General features: G+C 40.4%; 1 protein-coding gene across 1 annotated transcript in view; it reads left to right on the top strand.

Annotated features, from left to right (window-relative positions):
* The window catches only part of PTPRT (protein tyrosine phosphatase receptor type T), a 1,291,533-nt gene that overhangs the window by 1,015,117 nt on the left and 261,516 nt on the right, over positions 1 to 14,900 (top strand). The window contains exon 12 of the mRNA XM_064276097.1: positions 11,997 to 12,270. Coding sequence (XP_064132167.1) covers positions 11,997 to 12,270 — 274 coding nt within the window. The remainder of the gene's footprint in view (positions 1 to 11,996; positions 12,271 to 14,900) is intronic.

The following is a 14,900-nucleotide window of genomic DNA, read 5'->3' as shown; positions in this document are numbered from 1 at the left end:
ACAGCTTTATTGAGGTTTAATTCACATACCATAAAATTCACCCATTTTAAGTGTACAATTCAATGATTTTCAGTATATGTAAGTAGTTTGCAACCATCACCACAATCCCATTTTAGAACTTTTCATCACACCATAATGATTCCTTGTTCCCTTGTATCCCTGTTCCCACTTCCGGTCCCAATCACTAATCTGATTTCTGTCTTCATACAATTGCCTTTTCTCAACATTTCGTATGAATGGAACCATACAATACGGAGTCTTTTGCACCTGGCTTCTCTTGTTTAGCTTAATGTTTCTGAGCGTCATCCATGTTGCAGAATTTATCAGTAGTTTCTCTCATTGCTGAATAATGTTCCATTGCATGGATATACCATTTACTGTTTATTCACTTATCAGTGGGTGGACATTTAGATTGTTTCCATATTTTGGCTGTTACAATACTGCTATGAACATTTGTTTACAAGTCTTTGTGTGGATATGTTTTCATTTCTTTTGAGTAGATACTTAGGAGTGGAATGGCTGAGTAAATGGTAAGTTACAATGACATTTTTAAGGAACCGCCAGACTCTTTTCTAACTGGCTGCATCTTTTATCTTCCCACCAACAATGTATGATGGATCCAGTTCACCCACATCCTTATCAATATTTGTTACTGCCTTTTTGATTATAGTCATTTCTAACGGATGTGTAGTGGTTTCTCAGGGTGGTTTTAATTTACATTTCCTTAATGACTGATGAAGGAGCCCTAGGTGCAAAGGTTAAGCCCTTGGCTGCTAACCTAAAGGCTGGCAGTTTGAATCCACCCAGCAGCTCCCACGGAGAAAGACCTGGTGATCTGCTTCTGTAAAGATTACAGACAAGAAATATGAAGATTACACCCAAGAAAACCCTTTGGGGCAGTTCTGTTCTATCACATGGGATTGCTATGATAACTCAATGGCACCTAGAATAACAATGTCTAATTATGCTGGGCATCTTTTCAGTAGATTATTAGCCACTTATGTATCATCTTTGGTGAAAAGTGTAGTCTTCTCTTTTGTTCATTTTTTAATTGGGTTGTCTTATAAGCATTCAGTTATAAGCATTCATTATGTATTTTGGATATAAGTAATCATATATGTGATTTGCAAATATTTTCTCAGCCTATGACTTGTGTTTTCATTTGGTCGATGGTATTTTTTTTTTAATTTTTATTGTGCTTTAAGTGAAAGTTTACAAATTAAGTCAGTCTCTCATATAAAAATTTATATACACCTTGCTATATACACCTGGTTGCTCTCCCCCTAAAGAGACAGCACACTCCTTCTCTCCACCCTCAATTTTTGTGTCCATTTTGCCAGGTTCTAACCCCCTCTGCCCTCTCATCTCCCCTCCAGACAGGAGCAGACCACATAGTCTCATGTGTCTACTTGATTCAAGAAGCTCACTCTTCACCAGTATCATTTTCTATCCCACAGTCCAATCCAATCCTTGTCCGAAGGGCTGGCTTTGGGAATGGTTCCTGTCTTAGGCTAACAGAAGGTCTGGGGACCATGACCTCCGGGTCCTTCTAGTCTCAGTCAGACCATTAAGTCTGGTCTTTTTATGAGAATTTGAGGTCTGCATCCCACTGCTCTCCTGCTCCCTCTGGGGTTCTCTGTTGTGTTCCCTGTCAGGGAAGTCACTGGTTGTAGCTGTGTACCATCTAGTTCTTCTGGTCTCAGGCTGATGTAGTCTCTGGTTTATGTGGCCCTTTCTGTCTATTGGGCTTGTAATTACCCTGTGTCCTTGGTGTTCTTCATTCTCCTTTGATCCAGGTGGGTTGAGACCAATTGATACATCTTAGATGGCTGCTTGCTAGCATTTAAGACCCCAGACACCACTCCCCAAAGTGGGATGCAATATGTTTTCTTAATAGATTTTATTATGCCAGTTGACTTAGACGTCCCCTGAAACCATGGTCCCCAAACCCCTACCCCTGCTACACTGGCCTTCGAAGCAGTTTATCCCAGAAACTTCTTTGCTTTTGGTTCAGTCCAGTTGTGCTGACCTCTCCTCTATTGTGTGTTCTTTCCCTTCACCTAAAATAGTTCTTATCTACTATCTAATTAGTGAAAACCCGTCTCCCTCCCTCTCCAGTCTCGTAGCCATCAAAGAATATTTTCTTCACTGTTTAAACTATTTGTCAAGTTCTTAGAATCCTGGTCTCATACAATATTTGTCATTTTGCAACTGACTAATTTCACTCAGCATAATGCCTTCCAGATTCCTCCATGTTATGAGATGTTTCACAAGTTCATCATTGTTCTTTATCAATGCATAGTATTCCATTGTGTGAATATACTATAATTTATCCATTCATCCATTGATGGGCACCTTTGTGGCTACCATCTATTTGCTATTGTAAACAGTGCTGCAGTGAATATGGGTGTGCATCCATCTGTTCGTGTAAAGGCTCTTATTTCTCTAGGATATATTCCAAGGAGGGGGATTGCTGGATCTTATGGTAGTTCTATTTCTATCTTTTTAAGGAAGCACCAAATTGATTTCCAAAGTGGTTGTACAATTTTACATTCCCACCAGCAGTGTATAAGTGTTCCAGTCTCTCCACAGTCAATACACCATTTATTATTTTGTGTTTTTTGGATTAATGCCAGCCTTGTTGGAGTGAGATGGAATCTCACTGTAGTTTTTATTTGCATTTCTTTAATGGCTAATAGGAAACCCTGGTGGCATAGTGGCTAAGTGCTACGGCTGCTAACCAAGAGGTCAGCAGTTCAAATCCGCCAGGCGCTCCTTGGAAACTATGGGGCACTTCTACTCTGTTCTATAGGGTTGCTATGAGTCCGGATCGACTTAATGGCAGTGGGTTTGGTTTTTTGGTTTAACGGCTAATGATCATGAGCATTTCCTCATGTATCTGTTAGCTACCTGAATATCTTCTTTAGTGAAGTGCCTATTTATATCCTTTGTCCATTTTTTAATTGGGTTATTTGTCTTTTTGTTGTTGAGTTTTTGCAGTATCATGTAGATTTTAGAGATCAGGCACTGATCAGAAATGTCATAGCTAAAAACCTTTTCCCAGTCAGTAGGTAATCTTTTTACTCTTTTGGTGAAGTCTTTGGATGAGCACAGGTGTTTGATTTTTAGGAGCTCCCAGTTATCTAGTTTCTCTTCTGCATTGTTAGTAACGTTTTGTATACTGTTTATGCCAAGTATTAGGGCTCCTAACATTGTCCCTATTTTTTCCTCCATGATCTTTATCATTTTAGTCTTTATGTTTAGGTCTTTGATCCATTTTGAGTTCGTTTTTTGTGCCTGGTGTGAGGTATGGGTCTTGCTTCGTTTTTTTGCAGATGGATATCCAGTTATGCCAGCACCATTTGTTAAAAAGACTGTCTTTTCCCCATTTAACTGACTTTGGGCCTTTGTCAAGTATCAGCTGTTCATATGTGGATGGATTTATGTCTGGATTCTCAATTCCGTTCCATTGGTCCATGTATCTGCTCTTGTACCAGTACCAGGCTGTTTTGACTACTGTGGCAGTATAATAGGTTCTAAAACCAGGTAGAACAAAGCTCCCACTTTGTTCTTCTTTTTCTGTAGTGCTTTACTTATCTGGGGCCTCTTTCCCTTCCATATGAAGTTGGTGATTTGTTTCTCCATCTCATTCAAAAATGTCTTTGGAATTGCATTGTATCTATAGATCGCTTTTGGTAGAACAGACATTTTTACAATGTTAAGTCTTCCTATCCATGAGCAAGGCATGTTTTTCCACTTATGTAGGTCTCGTTTGGTTTCTTGCAGTAGTGTCTTGTAATTTTCTTTGTATAGGTCTTTCACGTCTCCAGTAAGATTTATTCCTAAGTATTTTATCTTCTTGGAGGCTACTGTAAATGGTATTGATTTGATGATTTCCTGTTCAATGTTCTTTTTGTTGGTATAGAGGAATCCAACTGATCTTTGTATGTTTACCTTGTATCCTGAAAACTCTGCTGAACTCTTCTATTAGTTTCAGTAGTTTTCTTGAGTATTCTTTAGGTTTTCTGTGTATAAGATCATGTAATCTGCAAATACAGATACTTTTACTTCTTCCTTACCAATCTGGATGTCCTTTATTTCTTTTTCTACCTAATCGCTCTGGCTAGGACCTCCAGTACAATGTCAAATAAGAGTGGTGATAAAGGGCATCCTTGTGTGGTTCCTGGTCTCAATGGGAATGTTTTCAGGCTCTCTCCATTTAGGATGATGTTGGCTGTTGGCTTTGTATAAATGCCCTTTATTACGTTAAGGTATTTTCCTTCTATTCCTATTTTGCTAAGAGTATTTATCATGAATGGGTTTTGAACTTTAGTCAAATGCATTTTCTGCATCAATTGGTAAGATCATGTAGTTCTTCTCTTTTGTTTTATTTATATGATGGGTTACATTAATTGTTTTTCTAATGTTGGACCATCCCTGAATACCTGGTATGAATCCCACTTGGTCATGGTGAATTATTTTTTTGATATGTTGTTGAATTCTATTGGCCAGAATTTTGTTGGGGATTTTTGCATCTACATTCATGAGGGATTTAGGTCTATAAATTTTCTTTTCTTGTGGTGTCTTTTCCTGGTTTTGGTATTAGGGATATGGTGGCTTCATAGAATGAGTTTGGTAGTATTCCGTCTTTTTCTATGCTCTGAAATACCTTTAGTAGTGGTGTTAACTCTTCTCTGAAAGTTCGGTGGACCTCTGCAGTGAAGCCATCAGGACCAGGGCTTTTTTTTTGTTGAGAGTTTTTTGATTACCTTTTCAACTTCTCCTTTTGTTATGGGTTTATTTAGTTGTTCTACCTCTCTTTGTGTTAGTTTAGGTAGGTAGTGTGTTTCTAGAAATTCATCCATTTCTTCTAAGCTTTCAAATTTGTTGGAGTACAGTTTTCCTAGTAATCTGATATGATTCTTTTAATTTCAGTTGGGTCTGTTGTAATGTCACCCATCTCATTTCTTACTCAGGTTATTTGCTTCCTCTCCTGTTTTCCTCTTGTCAGTTTGGCCAATGGTTTATCAATTTTGTTAATTTTTTCTCAAAGAACGGGCTTTTGGTCTTCTTAACTCTTTCAACTCTTTTTCTGTTCTCTAATTCGTTTTATTCTGCTCTAATTTTTATTGTTTGCTTTCTTCCAGTGCCTGAGGGTTTCTTTTGCTCTCTTTCTATTTGTTCAAGCTGTAGGGATAATTCTTTGATTTTGGCCCTTTCTTCTTTTTTGTATGTGTGCATTTATTGATATAAATTGACCTCTGAGCACTGCTTTAGCTGTGTCCCAAAGGTTCTGATAGAAGTGTTTTCATTCTCATTGGATTCTATTTATTTCTTTATTCCATCCTTGATGTCTTCTATGACCTAGTCATTTCTGAGCAGGGTATTGTTCAGTTTCCAAGTGGTGTTTGATTTTTTTCCCTGCTTTTTCTGTTATTGATTTCTATTTTTATGGCCTTATGGTCAGAGAAGATGCTTTGTAATATTTTGATGTTTTGGATTCTGCTAAGGCTTGCTTTATGACCAAATACGTGGTCTATTCTAGAGAATGTTCCATGTGCACTAGAAAACAAAGTACACTTGGCTGCTGTTGGGTGGAGTGTTCTGTGTATGTCTATGAGGTCAAGTTGGTTGATTGTGGCATTTAGATCTTCCATGTCTTTATTGAGCTTCTTTCTGGATGTTCTGTCCTTCACCGAAAGTGGAGTGTTGAGTCTCCTACTATAATTGTGGAGCTGTCTATCCCACTTTTCAGTGCTGTTAGAGTTTGTTTTATGTATCTTGCAGCTGTGTCATTGGGTGCATAAATATTTAATATGGTTATATCCTCTTGGTATATTGTCCCTTCAGTCATTATATAGTGGCTTGATGGTATTTTTTGAAGCCCATTTCAAAAAAATTAGTGACATCTACGTCATCTTTTTTTTTTCTTCATGAATGGATCATGTTTTCAGTGTTGTATCTACATACTCCTTTCCTAATTCAAGGTCATGAAGATTTTCTCCTATGTTTTCTTCTAAAAGTTCTGCAGTTTTAGCTCTTACATTTAGGACTATGATCCATTTTCTGTTAATTCTTGTGTATGGTTTAAAGTAAGGGTTTAAATTTATTTATTTATTTTGCATGTGGATATTCAATTGACCCTGCACCATTTGAAAATACTATACTTTTTCCAGTGATTTTCCTTGAGACCTTTGTAGAAAATTAGTTGGCCATAAACATAATGGTTCATTTCTGGACTCTCAATTGTCTTTCTTTGATCTGTATTTCTATCCTTATGCCAGCACCACACTATATTGATATATATTCAGTATAGCTTCATTTCCCCCTTCTTTATGCTGTTTTTGTGATATATATTACATGTTTATGTATGTAAATAATATAATTTTTTATTTTATGCAATTGTCTTTTAAATCAGCTAAGAGAAAATATCTTTATCTATGAATTTAGCTTTTCTGGGCCTCTTTCTGGGAAAACGTGCCCCAAAGGGTGGCCCTTTTGGAAGCTGGGCAATCTTCACCTGTAAATTAAAGCATACCCTCCATGTGTCATCTGACTTCCACATTCTGAGCAGATACAGCCCCTGGCTAGAGACATCTTCCCTGGACGTAGAAAGGGGGCACAGGAAATGTTCAAGATGGATGGATGGCTCTCATAGGTCTCTGGTCCCCCTCCATGGTGCCTAGTCAGAGAAGCATGAGCCACCTTCTAAACCATTATTAGGGCCACATGGTGCACAGGAATCAGGGGGAGCAGGAGAGTCTAGCAAAAGGGTTTTCCAAAGCCATTTGGAGAAATTTCTGCAGGTTATGGTATAAAATGGGTCTGAGGGCAAGTGTGCTCTGCAGGCTGGAGGACTTGGGACCTAGGACCATAGTGGGGTTCTTGCCTCAGATGATAACCAAAAAAAAAAAAAAAAACCAAGCCTGTTGCTCTTAAGTTGATTCTGTCTCATAGCAACCTAACAGGACAGAATAGAACTGCCCCAAAGGGTTTCCAAGGAGCAGCTGGTAGATTCAAACTACCAACCTTTCGGTGAGCAGCCAAGCTTTTAACTACTGAGCCACCAGGGCTCCAAAACCTTCCTTCAAGCCAGAACTGGACCAACGACCTAAGAGTCACCAGAGCTACAAGCACTATAGTCCTCTGCCCTACTAGCTGAGCTATTGAAGGGTACCGGAGACACTGAAACTAAAGTATGGATAGAAGCTGAAAGCTGCCAGCAAGCCTGGGTCTGTGAAGCTAGGTGCTGGGGACCCTCAGTCACTGTAACAAAGAGGATGAATAATGAATATTGAAGGTAAGCTGCAGAGGGAGGAGGCCAAAGCCAGGGAGGTGAGAGAAAGTGCAAACTCCTCTTGGCCTTGCAGTAGTCACCTTACAGCACACTAGTTGAGGTGGGCATGTAGCATAGCTTTTAGAGTCCTGCAGGAGGAGTACTTCAGGATAAGTTATGCAAAAAAAAATGGTCATAAATGTCCATCTTCTCCTTAGGAGAAATAACACATCCCAGGAGGGGAAGATGTATGTTGTGAGATGAGCATTTTAAGTTATTCTCTCATGCTCAGGATTTTTCTGCTGAAAAATGTCACTTCTCTTTACAAATGAACTGAATAGTTTATTGCAACCACTTCTTTTAAGCTAGGATATGACTTCTGTGGAGGTACTCCGATTTAGGTATGATTTTGTCATTACCAGTAAGCTGAAAAAAGCATGCTCTTAGATAAATGTATTTTCAATAGAGTGATGGTGAGAACGAAGTTACTACAAGAAACGAAAGTAATACCCAGCTTCTTGTCACCTCCCCCAGCCCCCAAACTATATAGGTTAAAAAAAGGATAGTTAGGAAGCTTACAAATGTTGTTTCTTCTCCCCTCGTCCTTAATCAGCGTTCCCTGGCTTTTGAGAGAGGCTGGATCTGCTAGCAAACAGATTTATACAACAAAACGGTTTACAACTTTCTGGCTGCAGTTGCAGATTTGCCTCTGAACGGACAAGCTGCCGGCGCAGTGGGCCTAAGGGAGTCGCTCAGTATACTCTGGCACATTAATCCCAATTGTATGTGAACCATATGTTGACTGTAAAGTTGAACCCAAAAATATCTTTTGTTATTCTTTATGATTTCAAATGAGGCCGGGTGGGATGTAGCTAAGCAGTTTAGGCCACCAAGTAAAATATGCTCAAGGAGGCCCTTCTCATGTTTTGTTGACTTATGGAAAAGGAAGGAAGGTAGAGAAGAAAAAAGAATCGCTGAACTGTGGGAACCCAGAAGTTTGGGTTTCCACTTTTGCTGGTTTGACACTCGTGGGTCCTTTAATTGCCCTTTGTATCCTCATCAGTAATCTGGCTGTTGAATTTAGTTGAATTTCTAGTGAATGTCAATAATCAGATTGGTGGGGAGGAGAGAGTGGCCAGGCTATAGGCTGACCCCTGTAAAGATGCTGTACCTCCCCTTTATGGGCCTTTACAACATTTAATCATTCAGGGCCCAATGAGGACCCATAGCTTGGCTGTGCACAACTGTGGAACCTCATGCTAGCCATAGACACTACTTGAGATCAGTACTTGTGATTCTTCTTGATCCATCCCATCATAGGAGGTACAGGCACAACAGAAAGTGATCCTAGGACTAGGGTCCATCCCCATAACACCTCTGAGGCTTTCAGACCTCAGTTTAGAGGGCAAGGATGACAGGAGGACTCCAGGGTAAGATGAAAAGGCTGGACTGAGAAACCAAGTCTTGTCACGTGGATAGGATCAACCCAAGTGGTGGTTAGGGATAAAGTGGGCCTCAGAGGAAAACAAGGGCCCATGGCTGTTTCCAACTCTGGCTGCTGGAGATGAGTTTGTCAGCCCCTTCTGATCTGGTGCTGAATAGGCTGAGTGCCCCCAAACCTAATACAGAAGATTCTTAGGTATTATGGCTGTCCTTATAAGAAAACCCAAGAGGTTGTATGATTCATGCAATCATTCCTTTACTCTTTATTACCTTTTCCCCGTACCCTCACAGATCGGAGTCTCATAAGTAATGGATTCCCAATAGGTCGAGCTACTAGTCATTAGCACTCTGGCCAGATCAAAGTTTTACTTGAGATAGTTGTTATATGTAAAGCAGTAGAAGTCCTGAAATTTAAAAAATATTCCCACTCTCACTCTGTGACCTCTAGGTTTAGGCCTTTATGCTGCTTTTCAGGGAATACTTTGAGCTTAGCTGTCCTGATAAAAACAGTGATTATGTCATTAAGAAGGACTCCAAAGTTGAGGAGGGAGTATGTATTGAAATAAAAATTTAATTTAAACATTTATTGGCTCCAACTGGCTCTATGGACACATCTAGGTAATATAGATACACACATAGGATGAAATGTTAGACACATTCCCTCATATGTCCCAACACTCAGTTTAGCCATATTCTCTGGATGCTACACCCACTCATTCAGAAAGTATATGTGTTCACTAGGTTGCCAGAGAAGCCCATGTGTTACAGAACTTCATTCAGACACTGTGCACCTTCAGATGTGGCACACGCTCCCAGGGAGTTTGCCCACATTCACACACCTCACTCACATGCACTCAGGTTTGTCAAGTTCATGTTCAGATGTGCACACTGGACAGCAGGCACATTCACTGAGCTGTTGCCACCGCACTCATATCATTCAGATATCACAGATACCACACTCATCCATTCACAGCATACACTCACATACCCATCCCTTTCCCATTTGCACGGCTGACCATCCCCAGGCTCAGGGAGATTCAGGGGAATATTTGCCATACTATGTCACATTTCCTTGGGGGCAATCCCTCAATAGCCTCTTTTTCCCTGATGAAATAGTCCTGTGCCTCTATCTTCACTGAAGTTGTACTTCTTTACCATGTATCTTTAGATAGGCAGTCTGGTGAAGGGTGGTAGCCCCACCACGTGCTAGTCCACTGTGCCATCTTTAAATGATTGGTTTGGGGCTATGGCTGTAACCACCTCATTAACCCACAAAAGTCTCCTGTGGGCACTCTTTGGCCAATGCCTCTCATTGGTCTTTTGTCTTGGGTCATGTTTCTCAGATCTGTGCAATAAAAGTCTTCTAAAAGAAGAACATTTATTCAAGGAAAGAAGGAAATGTGTGCAAAGAGATGGAAAAAGTTATCCAAATTTACAAACTTAGAGTTTTTTTTTACAAAAAGAACGTAAACATTTTGGCATATAGTTGGTATTCAATAAAGGCTCAGTCATCTCTATTCACGCACTAGCACCTTCTTACATCCATCTAGGTTAAAGAGAACAGTATGAGATCACTTGACAGGAGCTCAGGGGAATCGCTGTTTATTTTTGATTAGGGCTTCTGCATCCAGTCAGGGTTGGTGTCATGCTTGCTTTCAATTTTAATTCGATTAATTTTGATTCATTTGAACAAGCACTGGTTGATCACTTACTGAATATCAGTCATCCTGCTGGCCAGTGTGGGGATGGAGGGTGGGAAGGGTGGTGCAGAGATGACTAAGCTACCATTCCCACTTTCCAAAAGCTGACAGTCTAGCTAGCAAGAGAGTAGTCCCACATTTATGTTATTGCAATCTCAAGCAATTAGCAATTATTGAACGGTAAGGGAAATGAGAAGGGGAAAAATTCATCCAAACTGGGAGGATCTGAGCAGGTTTCACAGAGGAGGTGAAAGGTAAGCTTAGCATTTAGGGAAAGGCAGAGGTGGGCAAAATGGGTGGCACTATAGGTAGAGGAGGCACGAGCCCGAGACAGCATGGGATGAGATATAAAGGGTGTTAGTACAATAGCACAGGGTCTGGAGCAGCTGGAATGAGCACTGCATCACGAGAAGATCTGAAAGATAACTGGAATCCTGGGACAAAGAACCTCAAATGCCAGGATAGTGGCTTAGACTGCATCCTTGGAGAATGCATGAAAATTATTTGAAGAGGGATGAGGATATATAATTAGGAAGATCGATAGATTGACAATTAATTGGATCAAATAAATTAGAGGCAAAGAGAAGAGCTGAGTTTACATAGGAGGGGAAGTTTCCAACCTAGGCATTATCACCAGAGAAGAAAAAAGGAGAAGGGCAGGTGAGGCATTGCTGGTCCAGTCAGTAGGGCTTGTTGATGAGAGGTGTAGAGTGAGAACTAAGGAGATGGGAATTGAGGATGATCCCTAGATCCAGGATCTGGCCACTTGGATGGTGGTACATTTCACTAAAGGAAAGAAATGTAGAAGTAGGTGCAGGCAGGTTTGTACAGTTGGGGCTCAGCTAAGTTTTGGACATGTCCAGTGTGAGCTGGCTTTGGGACATCTAAGTGGAAATAGACTTCTAGAAAATAGTGGGTTTGTAAATCTGAAGCTCAGGAGGAAGGTTTAGTTGTAGACGGATGTGATGACAATGTTTCCATATGGCGGAAGTTGTGCTGACACCATGGGATATGTCATAGATTGAATTGTGTCCCCCCAAAAAATGTGTTTATCAATTTGGTTAGGCCATGATTCCCAGTATTGTGTGGTTGTCTTCCATTTTGTGATTGTAATTTATGTTAAAGAGGATTAGGGTGGGATTGTAACACCACCCTTATCCAGGTCACATCCCTGATCCAGTGTAAAGGGAGTTTCCCTGGGATGTGATGGGCACCTCCTTTTATCTCTCAAGAGATAAAAAGGAAAGGGAAGTGAACACAGAGGGGGACTTCATATCACCAAGAAAGCAGTGCTGGGAGCAGAGTGTGTCCTTTGGACCTGGGTCCCTGTGCAGAGAAGCTCCTAGTCTGGGGGACTTATGAGAAGGCCAAAAAAAAGAGAAAGAAAGCCTTCCCCTGGAGCTGACACCCTGAATTTGGACTTTTAGCCTACTTTACTGTGAAGAAATAAATTTCTGTTTGTTAAAGCCATTCACTTGTGGTATTTCTGTTATAGCAGCATAGATGACTAAGACAGGAGTTAATGAGCTCATCCCCTCCAGGCAGTTGCTCATCTGCCTCTTCTCTTTCCTGTCCAGTGTTTATCAGCTAGTTGTCAAGGAGGAGCGACTTCAGAAGTCACGGAGGGCAGCCGACATCATTGAGTGCTTCTCGGTGCCTGTGAGCTACAGGAATGCCTCCAACCTGGATTTTCTACACTACTTTGCTGCTGAATTGAAACCTGCCAACCTGCCTGTCACTCAGCCATTTACAGTGGGTGACAACAAGACATACAATGGCTACTGGAACCCTCCTCTCTCCCCCCTGAAAAGCTACAGCATCTATTTCCAGGCACTAAGCAAAGCAAATGGAGTAAGTATGGCCACATGAAGGCCTTCCTTGCCTTGTTTTTATTTTGCCATTCTCAAATGAGATGGCAGTACATCTTTCTAGCAGAGGTCAACAAAATAAGACCAGTGGGTCAAATCCAAATTCCTGTCGTTTTTGTGAATAAACATTTCTTGGAACACAGCCACTCCCATTAATTTACTTTCACACTACAATAGCAGTGTTGAGTTGTTGCAACAGAGACCATATGGCCCCAAAGCCAAAAATACTATCTGGCCCTTTATAAAAAGCTTGCTGACCCCTGCTTTAGCAAATCACATGACCTGTCTGAGTCATAGTTTCCTCACCTATAATGCCTACCAATTTGGTATCTATGCACTAAGCATGTTTTAGTTGATCATTATCATTATATATCATTATCATTGCCAGTAGTCATATTAGAAAACATTTTTTTCTCCTGCAGCGAGGGTAACTGTTTTGGTATCAAATATTTCTTTGATCAACAAACAGACCAGTCACACATCAAAATCACAGGGCTGGAAAGCATCTTAAAAGTCATCCAATACTTACCCTCCCCCCCAACCCCACACACACATATACAACAAAGCTTCAGTCAGCATTAAAATATCATTGTTAACTACTGTTAATCTTCATACTTAAATATCTCTAGTGTCAGGGAACTCATTTCTAAGTCAACTTTGCTGATTTTTGGTGACCTGTGACTCTAAGAAAGCTTTTTATTGAACTGAGTTTAAAATCTCTTTTCTTGTAGCTTCCACCCATTGTTCTCAGGCCACTCTTAGGGTCTCACAGAACCCAAGTAATCACACTCTAAGGTGGTATTCCTTCAGTTACATGAAGATTGTAATCTTTTCTAACACTTACTTACCCTCTATAGAAGTATACTTATCTAGTCTTTTCTGGAGGCTACACATCTTTAGTTCCTTGAATGACACAGGTTTGTATTCACCATCTTGGATATTCTTTTGTGGACATATCTCATTCCACACACATATAATGAACACTGACATATGCTAGACACTATGCTGAGCCCTCCAAGTACTTATAGAAACGTAAGGGAGTCTGACACATGTCATGTTCTGCAGTGTATGTGAAGAAGTAAGAAGCTCACTGGAGAAGGGGAGGCTAAGACAAAATCCAGGTTTGGTGAAGTATATGGGAAACAGACTGTGTGGGCTCTGGATGGCCAAGGTAGAGAGTTTCGTCTATCAGTGGCAGCCATTGCCTTGTGAGAAACCTAGATTGAGGAACTAATTAACATTTAGAATGTCCACATGCCCATTTAAATTCCACATTGGTATTTCGGTTCTGCATTAATTACTGGCTCCAGCAACACTCCTCAGAGAGGATAAAACTACAAACAGAAGCTGCCAGACTGCCTTCCACCTGTGCATATGGCCTTCCCTCTACATGAAACAGTCTGATATATTGAGAAGGAAGATATAAAGATGGGTAGAGGCATCTAGGGCTCATCTTGTTCTTTGTTCTCCACATTCCATGTTGGACAGTTTATTGGCTCAGCACAACTCTCTGAGAAGGTATGACTTTCCTCATTCTTGGTAACATATCAAAAGGTGCTATTGGATTTCTAGGCTGTGATGGGGAAGAAGTAGCTGCATTCCTGTTACCCTCTCCCGTATTCTCAACGAGATACTCCATAAAATCTTGCAAGAGACCAAGTCTGTAGAACCAAAAAACTGTCAAACTGGCCTCAAAGGAATTTTCTCAATACGACCATGGTTGAGCCCTGAGCAGAACTGCAGGTGAGGCAGGAGAATGGTGGGAGGTTTTGCTCCCTATACATTACACTGTAGACCCCCTCCTCAAGATATGGGGCTTTGTCATTGAGAAGTCATTCAACTCTGACACTGCTTCTTCTCAGAATCCATGCCTACTACTGATTCTAAGATACACAAGGCCATTTAATTTCATTTGTCTTCTATCCCACACCATGTTATTCCTATTTTGTAACTAAGATCCTCAATAATGAAGCACAACGAAGAATGGAATTGGATAACTGCTGTGGCAGGTATCTTGGGTATGCAGTTCAGCCTCACAGGGACAGAGAGGAAAGGCTGTGGGAACTGGCCATTCAGAGTGTTGTATTTTCCAGGCAAGGGAGCAACTACACACTGCTTCAAATTATTGTATTTAGCATTAAGTTTTGCTGAAAAGACTTGGGTGAAAGAGTCATACAGGAGCAAAAAAGCTATCCTTAGTCTAATAAATCTGCTTTACCCCGTTCAAATTTCTCCACATCATAAAGGGCAGCAGACAATGCAGTTAAGCTGGGGTAATTTTTGAGGAGAAAGTGTTATAATCCACAAATTCCTTATGGCCAAGTTGGTGTTCATGTGCAAATGCATCAGAAAGACATTCTCAGTATCCGGGGGCTTCCACATGCCCTGCTTCTAATAAATCACTCAGAGAGCTACTGACTGAGCAATGAATCAAAACAAAGAAATCAAGCATAGAGGAAATGGAATAAAAAGACCCACAGTGAGCATGGAAACTAATTAAATGTAGTGTTAATGCTAAATAATTGCTCTAAATATGTTACAAACAGAAGGTTAATGTAAAAAATAATTACTTAAAGGGAAGATACAGAATTTTAAAAATTAACAATTGTAATC

The sequence above is a fragment of the Loxodonta africana genome, chromosome 24 (assembly GCF_030014295.1).
Source record: "Loxodonta africana isolate mLoxAfr1 chromosome 24, mLoxAfr1.hap2, whole genome shotgun sequence".
Classification (NCBI taxonomy): domain Eukaryota; kingdom Metazoa; phylum Chordata; class Mammalia; order Proboscidea; family Elephantidae; genus Loxodonta; species Loxodonta africana.
The sequence above is the reverse complement of the archived record's forward strand: the minus strand, read 5'-3'. Positions and strand labels throughout refer to the sequence as shown.